We start from the raw sequence: 15,217 nt of genomic DNA, 5'->3' as shown, positions 1-15,217 counted from the left end.
GAAAGATTACCTTATCTTTGGAGTGGTGGTCCTCCTTGGGGAACTTGAAATACCCATGGGAAACGGATCCTTCATCTTCTTTGCATACTGTATTTTCTTCCAGATTCTATTTTTACTTCATTGTAAATGCTGTTTTCTAGGAGTTTGAGTTTAGTATTAATAATCTCAGTTTTTTTTTTAATATTAAAAGTCAACTGGAGCTAGGTGCTGTTTGCTCACGCTTGTAATCCTAGCTACTCAGGTGGCTAAGATCTGAGGATCGTGGTTCAACGCCAGCCCAGGCAGGAAAGGCTGTGAGACTCTTATCTGCAATTAACCACCAGAAAACTAGAAGTGGTGCTGTGGCTCAAGTAGTAGAATGCTAGTTTTGAGCTGAAGAGTTCAGGGATGTGCCCGGGCCCAGAGTTCAAGCGCCACAACTGACCCCCCCCCCCCAAAAAAAAAAAAAAAGCCAACTGGATTGAGTTGTAAATATTTTTAAATTTTGATACAGCCACTTTTTATTTTGCTTTATTTCCTGAAGAAACACATTTGTAAGCACAAATTATCAAGAAAATAGGTTTTGTTATGTTTTTCCTCTAGGTTATCTTTCAGTAAGTATTTTGTATGGTAACCAAGGAGATTTGCTTTTGTCTAGCAGACTATTATTGAACTGGCCAGGATGATTTCAGAAATTCATCTGTGATCTCTTGTTTCTTGTTCTATTCCACTTCAAGTTTTGGGGGTCAATTGTGGAATGAATGTATGAGTGCCTTACTTTCCAGTGTCTAATTAGAGAATTGATGGCTGTGTGTTAATGCCTTGAAATGCTACATGGGAGATACATTTGACCAGTTGTTAGCAATTTTAATAATTGCAATTGCCTGACATATGCAATTAAATATTTTAATATTATCCATGGTTTTAAATACCCAGCATGGTAGTAACAGTTTCTAAATGTAACTGAACCATGTACAAGCACTCATACTAATTTAAATAGTTAAGATGTCCATTTGCCTTCTTATAGTCTTCAAAGAGAAGGTGAAATAAAATGTGAATTTGGGCTTTGTTTATGCATTTATTTATGAGAAGGAAGATTGAATGTTGTCATCTTAAACTCACACAGCTATATTAGTAGACTGACTTCTCTTTTAAGAGAATATTAAAAAATTCAATGACATTTTCAGTATTTTTATGTAGGTATAGTCTTCTATTTTTAATTATTTTTCAAGTAAGTTTGCTTGAAAGCATTTCCTGTCTGGAGTATGTTTTAGTGATGACAGAAAGGTAGTTACAGCTCTACTACTGGTAGAGGAGTCCACTGATTAATGTTTCCATTTAGTTAATGTCATTGTGTTTTAGAATGAACACGAACCCTTTTGAAAGCATACATATTTTGATCTATTTCCTAGGATTGTTTAGGAATGAAAAATATGTTTACAAATAGTCAATTTTCAGGCTGAGAGTTTAGACCAGTGGTGGAGCTTGGTGCGCACAAAGCCCTGGTTCCAAATCCCAGCATCAAAAATAACTCAAGGAAAAAATAAGACATCTAAAGACCGAGTATGCAAAGAAATTAAATAAAATTCCTGAATAACCAATAGAGTCTTTGAAAGTAGTTAGTGTTGAGTGTTGGTTTTGTTTTTTTAATAGCTTTTGTACAGCATGGAGTAGGTTGGATCAGTGTCATTCATGGTCACATGCTACTGTGTTTGGAGCAGACTCTCAGAACAGGCATGAAGACTTCTATGTCCTCCAAATTAATGATTGTCTATGAGGGTATCAGCACAAGGAAAACAATAGTCCCAGCTGTTTTCATATTAGTCAATAGGTTGGCCAAACGTTGAGTACATAGGATTGTGTAGAATATTTTGGAAGGAGTAAAGTTGACCCAAATCTTTGAATATTTTCTTAGTTAAGACACCCCATAGTTTTGAATACTAGGCAAAAATGTCTCCTCATAGTAGATAAGCTCACAAAGGTTGAAGACATGAAGTTATGTGTTCATGGTCACTCACCTAGTAAAATGTTAGGAATCGAGTCAGACTCAGACATAAATCGTTTCCACTCCCAATCCCTGCAATTACTTATTTTAAAATTTTAACTTACGTTGCTTCTTGCTGGGTGTCAGTGGCTCCTACTTATAATCTTAGCTCCTAAGGAGGCTAAGATCTGAAGATCAAGTTTGGAAGACAAATCGGTGAGAGTTGTCCTAATTAGCTAGAAACGGAGATGTGGCTCAAGTGGTAGCATACGAGCATTGAGTGAAAATCAAGGGGACTGTGCCCAGGCCATGAGTTTAAGGTCCAGTACTGGCACACAAAGCATACGTTACTTCATCTACTATATAACCTTGACATCTGACTTAAGGGAGATAATGATTAACCACTTGAGATACTTACATGCCTTTTAAAGAGAGAAGAGAGATGTAGCACAGAGTGTAGGGGAATACAGCAGTTCTGTGTAATGCAGTAAGAGGCTTGGCTCTCTCAGTCAGTCTTTTATGTCATGGCTAACTTTCCCTTGAAGGGCCATCAGGAGAGCACAGCTATTTTTACTATTTTCTTTTTCCCTTTTTAGCCTTTGTAGTTTCATTCCAGTACAGGAGTAAGTTTTCACAGGTAGGTGGTACCATTTTACAACAAAGGCATGACTGAATTTAGAATGTTTTTAAATGTAGGCAACTAAATTAAATAAGTAAAGCCAAAAATTCAGTTTCATAACATTACTCCCCCCACTGCCAAAAGAGAAAGACAAAAAATCTCAAAATGAAGGACAGTTACCATGAAGTCTTATCTAAAGATAGCTTCATTTCCATTTGTGTGACCTCTTTCCCTCCCCAACTGGAGATGGAATGGCAAACCCCTGTAGTGCTGAGCAGCACCCCAGCCATGGTCTCTCCTACATTCTTAGCACCCCTTTGCCTCCACTTTTCTCACAGCTGAAAGAATCTCCTAGTGGAACCACTTAATACAGTTGAGGATTTTTTTTTGGTCAGTGATGGGCTTGAACTCTGGGCCTGGGCACTTGTCCTCTTTGCTCTTTTGTTCAAGGCTAGCTAGCACTAGTGAGCCACTGTGCCACTTTGGGTTTTCTGGTGGTTAATTGGAGATAGGAGTCTCATGAACTCCTGCCCTGGATGGCTTAGAACGCAATCCTCAGAATTTAGCTTCCTGAGTAGCTAGAATCATAGGCATGAGCCAGCCACCTGTGCCCAGCTAGCTTATGAGTTCTTTTCTTTGAGAGCCCTGCTATTCAGCCTCTGTTTTAAGACCATTGGTTGCAGTATGTGTTGGTATCTGACTTTTTGCCTAGCTTGTGTTAAACTTGTACTTCAGTGCCATGATACAAAGTAATAACTTAGTTACAACACTTATTTAAAAGACAAGGCAATTTTTAGTCCTTTCCTAAACTGGGTGTGTGGTGTAGTCCCAGCTACTCAGGAAAATCATTTGAACTTGAGCTTAAACCTAGCCTGAGCAACATAGGGAGATGTCATCTTAAAAAAAAAAGAAAGCAAAAAGAAAACTCGCCATATGTTTAGCTGATCTTCCTCTTCATAATTTAGCTCATGACTCTAGATCTCTTTTAAAGCAATACAAATGAATATTCATATTCTGCTTGAATATAAAACTGATTCTGATATTTAAAAAGCTCCTACCCTCTAAGCCTGTTCTCTTCATTACAGTTTCCTAAACAGCTTATCATCCAGGCTTTCTACCATCAGAATTCAACATTTACTCATTGTTTATCCTAAGGTACAGTGTCCACAGTGGCTTGCTGTAATTTACATATGATCCTGTAAAAACCCACACTGCTGATGGTACCATAACTACCTGTCTTTTTTGCTGTGGACATCATATGGCTGATAATATAACCTGTTTATAGTAAAGCTTTAAGAACTATACATTGGCTCAGCAGGGCTATGGCTAGCCCAGTTTTATAGAAGGCTCCATCTACCTCCTATTCCTCTACAAATGGTCTCTCAGATCATCCTGTGGTTGTACAGAGGACACTGGTGTACATGTAGACCCTTAGAACTATTGCCTAATTTAAATTTGCTAATTGTAAAATAATAAAAAGTCAAAAGAGAAAAAAATCGAGAAGAGTTGGTTATACCCTGAATTCTAGCCCTAAAACCAACAGCATAAAACAAGACCAAACAAATACCACCCCCCCCCCATAACAGAAAAAATATCAGCCAGAAATTGACCTGTGGCTAAAGTTGTAGAGCCAGCTAGCCTTGAGCAAAATAAAAAATACAGAGAGAGGGGGGCTTAGCTCTGAGTTTAAGCCAATACCCAAATTTAAAAAAAAAAAAAAAAGTTGAGCTTTGGCTCAAATTGTAAAGCCTGCTAGTGTTGAGCAGAGCTCTCCACAAAACTCAGGGACAGAAGCCAGTCTCTGAGTTCAAGATCTAGGATGAGAAACTCGGCCCCATCTCCTCCCAGGCCAGTAGTTGAGCTGTGGCTTAAGTTGTAGAGCCTGCTAGTTTTGAGCTTACAAATAAAATGAAAGAAAAACTGAGGGAACTTAGGGTGAGTGCCTAGGCCCTAAGAATAAGCCAGAGGACATGAAAAGGAAGGGAGGGCAGGAGGAAAGTAAAAATAAATGAAAAGGAAGGCAAAAGAAGAGCCAGTTAATGATTTTAAAATCATGGCTCACCTCTGTAATCCTTTGTGCTCACGTTGCTGAAATCTGAGGAAGCCAGACTGGGCAGGAGTATGTATGCGACTTGTTTTAAAGAGTGCTGAAAAAAAATTTTTTTTTTGGCGGGGGTGTTAATTGTAGCCTACACTTTTTACCTGCCAGGTTAAAGTCTATGATTTTGTCCAAAAAAACTAATTAGACATTAAAAAAAATCACAATTCATTGATATACAAGGAGGCATCATGTGAGGATTCCAAATATATATAGTGTGTGTTTTGAGCAAATTTACTCCTTTAGTGTATTCCTTTAAACCTCCCTCTATCTTCTCTCCCTTTTAAAAACAGTGTTTGGGTTGCTTTGTGCTGTCTCTCTCTATATACATGTAATGTATCTGGATGCTCTTCACCCTAAGTACCCTCTCCATTTTTCCTCCTCCTTTATGCTTATCCTCCACCTACAACAGTGCCTTTTTGCATTCAACTTATTATAACTGTTACTTTCATCATTTTCGACATAGATTCTGCATAAGAGTGAAAGCCTGCAATGTTTGGCACTAGCTCAGTGTAGTTTCCAGTTCAATCTATCTTTCTACTAATGGCATAATTTCATTCTTCTTTATAGCTAATTAATATCCCATTGTGTACATATGCCACATTTTCTTTATCTACTCATCACTTGTTGGGTACCTAGGCTAGTTCCACAGCTTAGTGTGAATAGTGTTGCTGTAAACATGGGTGTGCTGGTATTTTGCTTGTATGTTGATTTTTTTTATATCCTTTCAGTCATTTGCTCATGAGTGGTAGAGCAAGATCATAAGGTAGCTCTACTTTCAGCTTTTTTCGTGAAGGTCCATATCGATGTTCATAGTTATTATACTAGTTTACATTCCCACCAACAGTGTAATGAGGATGTCACCTGTCTTCCATCCTCACCAATGTTTCTTGTTGTTTTCTGACTGGGTGAGGTGGTATTTCAATGTAGTTTGGATTTATGGCTAGAGATGTTGAACATTTCTTCATGTGTATATTAGTCATTTGTACCTCTTCTGTACCTCTATTTAAGTCTGCCCATTTATTAATTGGATTATTTGTTCTTTTGGTGATTCTGGATATTAGCTTTTTTTATCCAGTGAATTGCTGGTAAAGATTTTCTCCCTCTGTATGAATTATCTCTTATTCTGGTAATTGTTTCCTTTGAAAATTAGACATCCTAATAGTTACCCAACCATCTAGTTTGTTTTTTCATCTTAAAGACTGTGTGATAATATTCCACAGATTATTTTTGAAGTACAAGTGCAATTACTCTTACATTTGTTGTTTGAACAATTACTGTGTGCCAGTAATAGGGGAAAAGTACAAAATCTCATTGATAATACCAAACAAAATATGGGATAGCCCCTTGCCTCAGTTAACATGTTCAAATTTATGATGCAGTATTTCCTATTCTTGATATGTAACAAGGATAATTAAGAGTTCATTCATTGTGCTTGTGCAAATGAATTAATTAAAGGGAACATAGTACATGGAAAATTAGTAAATTAAGGTAATAATTCTTTACATTTGGATTATTGCTTTGTCAGCTCAGTAGAGAGCCATTGCTTCTAGAAAAGGCACAGAAGTGTTTTGTGGCCATTGTCAAGGACTCTACCACTGAAACCTTGAACATTGCAGAATGAGGTCCGGCCCTGTTCTTAAAATAGGAAATGAAGTAAGCTTTGTTTAATATCCTATTAAAGTCTGCTTACTTTTCTTACAGGTGCATTAATAACCCAATGTTGATGTTTCTCACTGACTTCCCAGCTTCTTTATTCTACTATTCTATTTTTTCTTATTCTATTCTTTATTCTATTAAGTTTCTGTATCTTTCTATACCATGATATCTTTTAAGTTTTTTTTCTTCTCAGTACCTTGTATGAATGTTGTTATGAATACATTGCCGTGTAAATTTTCCACATGAATCAGATGCAACATAAACAGGTTGCTGTGAGGAGTTATTATTTATTAAGGAGAGAAATAGCCTAAAGATTTCGTTGTACCCTATCTCTGATAGTATCTGCTGATTTTTATTTGGACTCTGTTAGATCTTTCTCACATTGTTCATAGATTCCAATATTTCTAAAGCCTGCATTTAGATTCAACTCCCATTCGTCATTTCTAGATATCAGGCAGTGTTTCTCTCATATTTTATCTCAAATTAAATTATTAATTAATTAATTAATTAATTAATTTTTGCCAGCCCTGGGCCTCAGACTCAGGGGCTGAGCACTGTCTCTGGCTTCTTTTTGCTCAAGACTAGCATTCTGCCACTTGAGCCACAGCACCACTTCTGGCTGTTTTCTGTATATGTGGTGCTGAGGAATCGAACCCAGGTTTCATGTATGCGAGGCAAGCACTCTTGCCACTAGGCCATATTCCCAGCCCCTAAGTCATTTTAAATAATGAACATAGTAGTAGTATTTGATAGATTTTCCAGATGAGTGTAAGGAGGAAATAAATTGTGGGAAAATGTAGGATTGAGTTATGATTAGTTTGTCAGACACCCCAGTACCACAAAAAAAGAGAAACATAGTTTATCAGATAATCAACTTTTCTTTCTGAAAGGAATGGAGCTATGACTGGCTTTGGGGAAAGGCTTTATGTAAAATTTATTCATCTTTTTTTTTGTTTTTTTGTTTTTTACTATTGGTTTTGTGCTTAATTGGTTTGGTATATTTATATAAAATAGCATTTTAGAATGCTGTTTCCTTGGAGATCATTAAAATATTGGGAATCAAATTTACAAGATTTCTTATGACTAGGTTACAGATGACAACTTTTGTCTTATCCATGAGTTTCCTCCATTTGTAATTTTTTCAGTTGGCTAAGAGGAAAGAGAATAAATCAGTATATAACTATTAAATGAAGTAAAATGAGACTAGAAAATGAGATCTATTGCTTTTTTCTCAACTACTAATATTATAGTCTTACACACTTTTTCTTATTTAGAAATTCTTGCATATGTTACTTGTGTAAACCATGAGTTTGTTACTCCTTTTCCTGTCGTGGGATTTCAACACAGGGCTCTGTGCTGGCAGTCAGCGTGCTCACTCAGCTGGTGCTCTACTACTCGAGTCATTTCTCTAGCTTGACTTCTTGCTAGTTATTTAGACATAGAGTTTTACAGACTTGACTGCCTGAACTAGCTTTGAACCACTATCCTTCAAATCTCAGCCTCCTGAGTAGCTAGGATTACATGCCTGAGCCATCAGTGGCTGACTGGGGTTTCTTATGGCATTTTTATGCATGACTGTATAGTACTGTGATCATTTTTACTGTGTCTTGCTCTCCATTGTCCTTCCTCCCCCCTCTCAATATACACTGTTTTTCTAATGATAAGTAAATACATTGTTTTCATGTATCCCTTGGGTATAGGTGAAGCTTAATTCAGAGATGTAAAACATACTGAAATATGTTGGATTTGTGCCACACAAGTTCTAAATCTGATTAGTAATTACTAGGAGTAAGATACTACCAGTTTGGTTTTTTTTGTTTGTTTGTTTTAGTTTCACAATAATTAGTAAGTGAACACTTCACAGGAAAATCTAGAAAGGAAACAGTAGCATTACATTTACAATGGAAAGCCTTAAGTAGTTTCTTGAAATATGTAACCTCTCTCTTTTGGAGTTTTGTTAATGAGAATTTAGAAGTCTTTGGGTATTTTTGTCTGAGAGCAGAGTTGTTATACTTTCATTGTTGTTTGAGTTGGATCTATTTACTATTTGTCAAATTTAGGTGGTTCAAGAATAATAAGGTGATTATTCTTGGTTATGTAAAAGGAGTCTAATAAGCCTTGATTTTATCTTATTTCTTAAATAGTGTTTGGCCTACTATAATCTGGTAGGCTTATGTTTGACTGTAGAAGTGTTTAATGTGGTTTCTGTATTCTAGCTCTGAGATCAGGTATGCAGATAGTAGGCAAAGAGCCATGCTATGAAGAGTTACACCATCTCAGCACAGGGAAGCATGAGTGCCTGAGGATGTATGATTTTTCTGACTATATTTCCCCATTAGGTTGCTTTCCTTCCAAGAAGGTCAGGCACATGGAGCTTCTCTGTCTTAGATGCTTGAGAATTGTTGGCATGTGGATACCTTGGGGTGGGTTAGGTAGAAACTGTGGAAGCTGATTATCTAATCCTTGAGTTGCCAGAACTACTTATAACATTATAATATATACCACTGTAAGTATTTTAAGTTCAGTGGCAATCCCCATTGTTATGCAGTCGTAGCCACCATCCATCTCCAGAACTTTTTTCATCTTGTCAAGTGAAATGTGGAGCCCAGTAATCAGTCTCTCCTCTCAGCACATGGCAGCCACACATTCTAGCATTCTCTAAGAATTTGAATAATTTACAGCCTTTGTTCTTCTGTGATTGACTATTTTAGTTAGCCTCATGTCTTCCATCTTTTAACATTTAACAGAATTTTAGTTTTTAAGGCTGAAGAATGTCCATATATATGTATATGTGTATGTATGTATGTACCACATTTTATTTGTATGTTAATACCTCCTTTTTGATTGGGTTACTTCTTATTGTTGGTACCGTTTACTTTTATAGTATTCATTATGTCTATTATAGAAAAATATTTGAGATTTTGACCAGAACCAATCTAGAAGATCCTATAAGGTCTTACCATTGTCCAACTCACAGTTAGTGGAGATTTTATTCATGCAACAAAATATGAGTGCTCACAGTGAGCACCCTGCTTGGTGTTCCAAGTACAGTGTGTACTTAAATAAAGTTGGTATCAGCCATCATGGATGTTGGAGTGTGTGGGGGAAGCAGAAGGTAGGAGCTTCGGTGAAAAGATGGACACTGTTGTGATAACCTTGAGGACATCTCACCAGTACATTTTGAGAACCTAGAGCAGACAAGGAAAGGGAGGAAGAAGGATCATTTCAGGCAGAGAAAGTAACATGTGCAGGGCTTCTTTTGCTCATCAAGGACGGAAAAGCAGCTCCAGAGCTCTTGAGTGTAAAGAGAGAATGTGAACTTGGTGTGAGCCTAGAAAGTGTATAAACCTTGCATATCGTAACAGGTATTCTGGTCTTTATGCTACACACAATGGGAAGCCATTGAAATGCTTTAACTTGTAAAAGGAGCAACATAGATGAAGGTGGAATGACCAGACTTCCATTAGGAAGTAGTATGATAAATGAGTTGAGTGTATGCAGTTAGAATGGAATCAGTTGACTAAGGGGCTTTTTGTCATTCTCAAGACAAAACACAATGATTTGAGTGGGACGATAACAGCAGAGATGTTAACATCTAACCCAGAGAAAAAATAGAGAATTTAGTAACAGTTGTTTTTGATAGGGGGGATAGAGAGACTTATAGAAGTGTAAATTGTATTCTGGATCACAGTTGCCCTTCATTTGCATAACCCAGGGGTGGGGGCTCAGGGGGAACAGTGAGAGCCAGATCTGATAATTCTTGAGATTTGCTTGTGAAGTAGGGTAAGAAAGTGAGACTGTCACAGGGAAGCATAGATGTAACTTTTTTTTTTTTTTTAAAGCAGTAATGGTTCTAGAGATTGAAATCAAGGCCTCATACTTGCTAGGCATGTGACCCACCAGTCAAGCCATACCTCCAGCCCCTGTTTGCATTGGTTCTTTTCAACATAGGATCTTTCTTTGTTCCCAGTCCAGTCTGGGCTTCCATTCTCCTACTTACGCTTTCCTAGGTTGCTGGGAATGACAGGCATGCCTTCGCATCCAGCCGATCACTGAGATGGCGTTTCCTTGAACTTATTTTGCCTAGCTGGCCTCAAACCTTGATCCCCTGATCTCTGCCTCTCAGGTAGCTGGGATTAAAGGCTTGAACCAATAAGCCTAGCTTCTGGTTATGTTTTTGAGATGGGAAGAGACATGGGCATTTAAAAATGGAAGGAAGGCCCTTTGGTTGTGGAGAAGATGGTTAATAAGTACATGTGGAACAGAGGAATACTGGATTATAGGATCTGAAGAAAGAGGGTGGGGATGAGTAGGGAGAAGGATCTTGACAGCTGTATTAGAATGGTTGCTTTTAGATTGGAAGAGGAAGGAAGAAGGGATGGAAACAGTCATAAGATAGAAAAGAAGCACAAGTTATCAAACACTGATAATCCAGAATCCATCACTAAAGATTTTAGATTTTTTTAGATCTACTTTCTGTTCTATGTACCATTTATAGATGATCTGATTGTGAGACCCATGTTGCAAAAAATACTTAACTTTCTTTCTTGTCAACCTTATGTAGTCTTTCAAACAAACCTATATACCTAAGTGAAATTAAGAATTTACAGTAAAATAGAATATCACATCCTTCCTACCTCCAAAAGTTTGATTTGCTTCAGAAAAAGTAGAGTGAGGGGAGAGGCTCAAGTAGGTTTATCTTACTGTTGGCAAGACAAAACAGTGTGTGTGTGTGTGTGTGTGTGTGTGTGTGTGTGTGAATAGCTGTTTGTGAAAATCAGTCGAGATTTGCACAACACCTGTGTGTATTTTACACATTTTTGGTACATACTTATTTATGGTAATACAATGATAATTGAAGTGAGGTAGGCACCCATTTATTCATCCCCACCTTGGTGAAAATTTGTATTTTAGTTGAAAGCTGTTCAAGGAAGTCCTTACTGTGTTTTCCCACCCTGTCTTCAGTGATAGTATTTGGAGTCAGCATTCAATGGATTCCACCCCTCTGAGACTTGCTTAACCTACAGCCGCTGATATAATACAGGCAAGAGCTCATTATTTTATCTAAATTGTCCATCGCTACCTTAATGAGTGAAATAGTTAAGTAGAGGAGGGGGCGAGTCTTAAGGAATGTGTGTACCATTTGAGCTGAATATTTCCGTGTATATAGGGAGAGGGAGGGTGAGCGAGAAATCCACTTACATCACTAGAACCGCATCGAGTGTGAGCCTTGCAGGTTAAGAGACAGACTACAGTGTCTTGCTTTCTGCAGGAAGCAGCAATGCCGTTTGCTTCCTAAGAGGAATTTTTTATTTAGAAAAAGGAAGCTTTCTCTCTACCCAGGAAATGGCTTTCCTTGTGCGTTGCTATGCCAACTGCCTGCAGCCATGGTCCTCCAAAGTAAGCACAATAATGTAATTATATTGGTGTATTGCATTCAGACTCATGGTTCTGGAGACTTGTGTGTGCATGTGCTGTGTTTCTGTTAGTGCCTCTCTTGCTAGCAGGCGTGCTTGTGTTGAGTGTGAGGGACAGACATCATTAAATTAAATGTCCATCAGTGTCATGCTGCTAAGATTAATTGTGCAGACTTGGTTAGTGGATTGGGGCAGAGATCACTGGTCGCCACGGTCAGCATCATTAGCAGCTAGGGAGGAGATCCCCGATTCACATGCTCTGCCCTGATTTTTTTTTTTCACTTTCTTTTTCTCTTTTTCTTTTCTTGGTTGGAGGGGTCTTGTGTGTGATTGCAAATGAAACAAGAGTGTTATCAATGCTTGGCTGAATGCTAGGGGCCAGCTCTTATACCACCCTGGCTAATATAATTCTGTATTAAGCCTTTTTGAGGGAGCCTGTGTGCAGTCAGCCATTTTAGGATTTTTTTTTCCTCCTTTTCTTTTGCCTCTTGTTCTTCAGCCTCAGAAATGGTCTTGTTCTCTAAGAAGACTGCAGACCATGTGAGGTTTTTCCAGTTTTGTCATAACCTCAGAGGGTTAGAGTTTCAGTGTTATAAAAATGGAGACGAGCTGTTTGTTCAGATTCCTTTTCTGGTCTACAAGTGTGAAGGGTTTTTAAGCTTACAGTAGTGACACTTCCAGCCTGCAGCCTGCTTTTCCTTCCTCTCTTTTTTTTCCTCCTTTTTTTCTTTTAATTTCATGCTATAGAGGGGGACTTGCTGTCGTGAGAGATTGGTACATGATGTGTAAATTCAGTTCAACCTATGTTTCTTCATTATGAAACCCCTGGCAGTCCCTGCTCACCATGGAGTTGTGGGCCAGCAGGAGAAGCTCTCTGTAAGTATCACATCACATCGCTGCCGCTGCCCTTGCCGGGGAGCACGCCAGAGAGCCTCTTTACAATAGGGGTTGTAGTTCTGTCTCTTTAGGGAAAACAGTGGTTTAGAGGGTGTGATCGCCTGCTCAGAGGAGGGGGTGGGGTAGGGGGAGTTACTGGCTTGCTCTCTCAATTTGACTGTAATTTTAAAAAATCTTGAGGATTAGCAATAATTTGTTTAAATCAAAACCACTAATGGAGAGATATTGGACAGCTGATTTTTATTATTAGAAACTAATACTTGAACAGTTTGGCTCTAACATAATACCTCAATAGTTTTTGAAGCATTTTTGTAGTTGAATTTAGTGGAAGAGCATGAGATAGATTATTGCCAATAGGAATTTGTGGTGAAGAATTGATATGTCAATTGGAGGGAGGAGGGAGAGGGAGAGCTTTGGTTATTGATTTGGTAATAAAATGATCAGGGGGACTCATCTGACATCTTAACATGGTAATCGGCAGTGACAGCACACTATGTTTTTTAATGCCACACAAAAGAATGACTGCTTCTTTATAATTGATCCCATGAGTCAGCTGTGCGATTAGCTTGCTGGGATCCCACAGGCAGATACTGCTGTTTGGAAGAAACACTTTCCTGTGCCTAGCATCAGATCAGAGCTGCCTGCTCCAGGAATTTGAGCTCACATGTGCTACTTTATATCTCCAAGCTGTAGGTTCTTCGACAATGCTTTACTTCACGACATTGACAGCCAACATGAAAATGACTAAATCTAGGCAGCTTACATAGAATTTTCGGTCCTTTAGAAGTGTCGGCTCATGCATTCTAGATCCAGTAGGTTATTGCATTAAGGTTCAATAATTATCTTTTATGCATTATTAAACAAAATTGAGATGATAAACTTCAACTATGACTATAAATTGCTCAGGCTTTGAAAATTTGTAACTAGGCATGTATGAATTTAGAATATTTAGTTGCTTATGTTTATGAGTGCAGTTTAATTTTGTTCACGATGCGAACAGCATTAACTAAGTACAAGAGCTTTTATTAAGGTAAATTATTGCTAAGGCAGCACCTCATTCGTGAGTGGACCTTGAGGTGTTCTTAGGTGGGAGCTTTGTTTGTGGCAGGTTGGGGTGTGGTTTTAGTCTTTAATGGGCTCCTCGTCTTGCTAAATCTCTTAGGATCTGGTGGACAGATTGAGCAGCCTTCTGCTTTAAGGATGATTGTAGAGGAATTCCATTCTAGGCTGGATTCAGTAGCCTGTCTTTGGAGCTAAGCACCTCTGGGTTATGAAAATGAGCATTTGGGATCATAGCACCAAATAGTGCATACACTCAAATGACTGTTGACATAGTCTTTAAGATTTTTTTCCTGTTTTGTTTCTAGCTAAAACCTAATACAATACAAAACTAGCACTGTCCATAAAATACTTTGGTTTAAGCAAGTTGTAGAAAACGTGAATGATATTTCACATGATGCTTTTGTGCAAAGTTGAAGTTCTTGAATTTTCCACTCCAAAGCACCAGGTGCACTGGAGCTGGCCATGTGTGAAGCTAGGAGTCGACTTGCCTGGTGCCTGTCTGTCCACTGCGGATCTTGACTTTGCTCTTTAATAATTTGACCTTTAAGTGTTAATGATGCACTAAAAAATTAATTGGGCTCTCACAGAAAATTTGACTTAGTCAACAGTGGCTGTGGCTCTTGAGTGAGTGAGAAGCTCTTCTATCTGTGAGCTTTGAGAAAAGATGGTCAAAGCTAATTTCAAATAAATCAGATTTGCCAAATTCACAAATGATTCTGTTTTACTTCTTCAAAATGGCTGTAGCTTTCTTTACTAAAAACAAAAATGGTAAATTTGGAAGGTTCTTTTTTTTCTGTAATGACACAAGTCTTAGATTCACTTATAGTATTTTATTGGGATCCTTCTGAGCTTACAGGCTCTTTATTCTCTAGTCACTTATGTTTCATCATGTAGTGCCTATATCAGTGCCTGCCACATAACAAGAATGTAATAAACATTGTTAATTTGCTTAACTGAGTTTTTTTGGTTTAATAAAGTCCCATTTAAATCTGTAAGACTCTTACCTCCAACTAACCAGAAAAGAGCCCAAAGTGGAGGTGTGGCTCAAATGGTAGAGCACCAGTCTTGAGAAAATCTACACAAGTGCATAACTTAATTAATTAAATCTTACTTAATCTGTAAATGATCGAATCTTACGCATTTTGTCATTATCTCCGCAAAGTTTTTCTTCTTTTTAGAGGTTTGAGACTGGGTCACCCTATGTATCCTAGTCTGTCTGGACCTCATCCTCTTGCCTACTGAATGCTGGGATTGCAGTCATGCACCACTGTACATGGCCCTGTCCTCTTTTTAGATAGTCTGTTGATAACACTGAGATGACCACCAGAATTACACACATACTGGTCTGTGTTTTTATAGGAATGTGGTGCTTTGCAAGAGGTCTTTAGAGGAATCATGTGATTTTGGAAATATGAAAGTCTTGTAAGTTTTGAAAATAAGAAACTGTTAACATGTTAGAGATGTACTATAAATCTACATTTTCCAAAAGACTGCTTTGTACC

The 15,217-nt window shown here is 38.0% G+C and overlaps 1 protein-coding gene across 13 annotated transcripts in view; it reads left to right on the top strand.

Annotated features, from left to right (window-relative positions):
• Positions 1 to 15,217, top strand: part of Rapgef2 (Rap guanine nucleotide exchange factor 2) — a 207,160-nt gene that overhangs the window by 108,163 nt on the left and 83,780 nt on the right. Inside the window, exon 1 of one of the 13 annotated variants that reach the window (XM_048364257.1) lies at positions 11,604 to 11,739. The exons of the other annotated variants lie outside the window; for them this stretch is intronic. Coding sequence (XP_048220214.1) covers positions 11,686 to 11,739 — 54 coding nt within the window. The 5' untranslated portion in view covers positions 11,604 to 11,685. Of the gene's footprint in view, positions 1 to 11,603; positions 11,740 to 15,217 lie in introns of those variants that run through there. 13 annotated transcript variants of the gene reach the window in all.

The sequence above is a fragment of the Perognathus longimembris genome, chromosome 16, assembly GCF_023159225.1.
Source record: "Perognathus longimembris pacificus isolate PPM17 chromosome 16, ASM2315922v1, whole genome shotgun sequence".
NCBI classification, from domain to species: Eukaryota; Metazoa; Chordata; class Mammalia; order Rodentia; family Heteromyidae; genus Perognathus; species Perognathus longimembris.
This window is presented reverse-complemented; position numbering and strand designations above follow the sequence as displayed.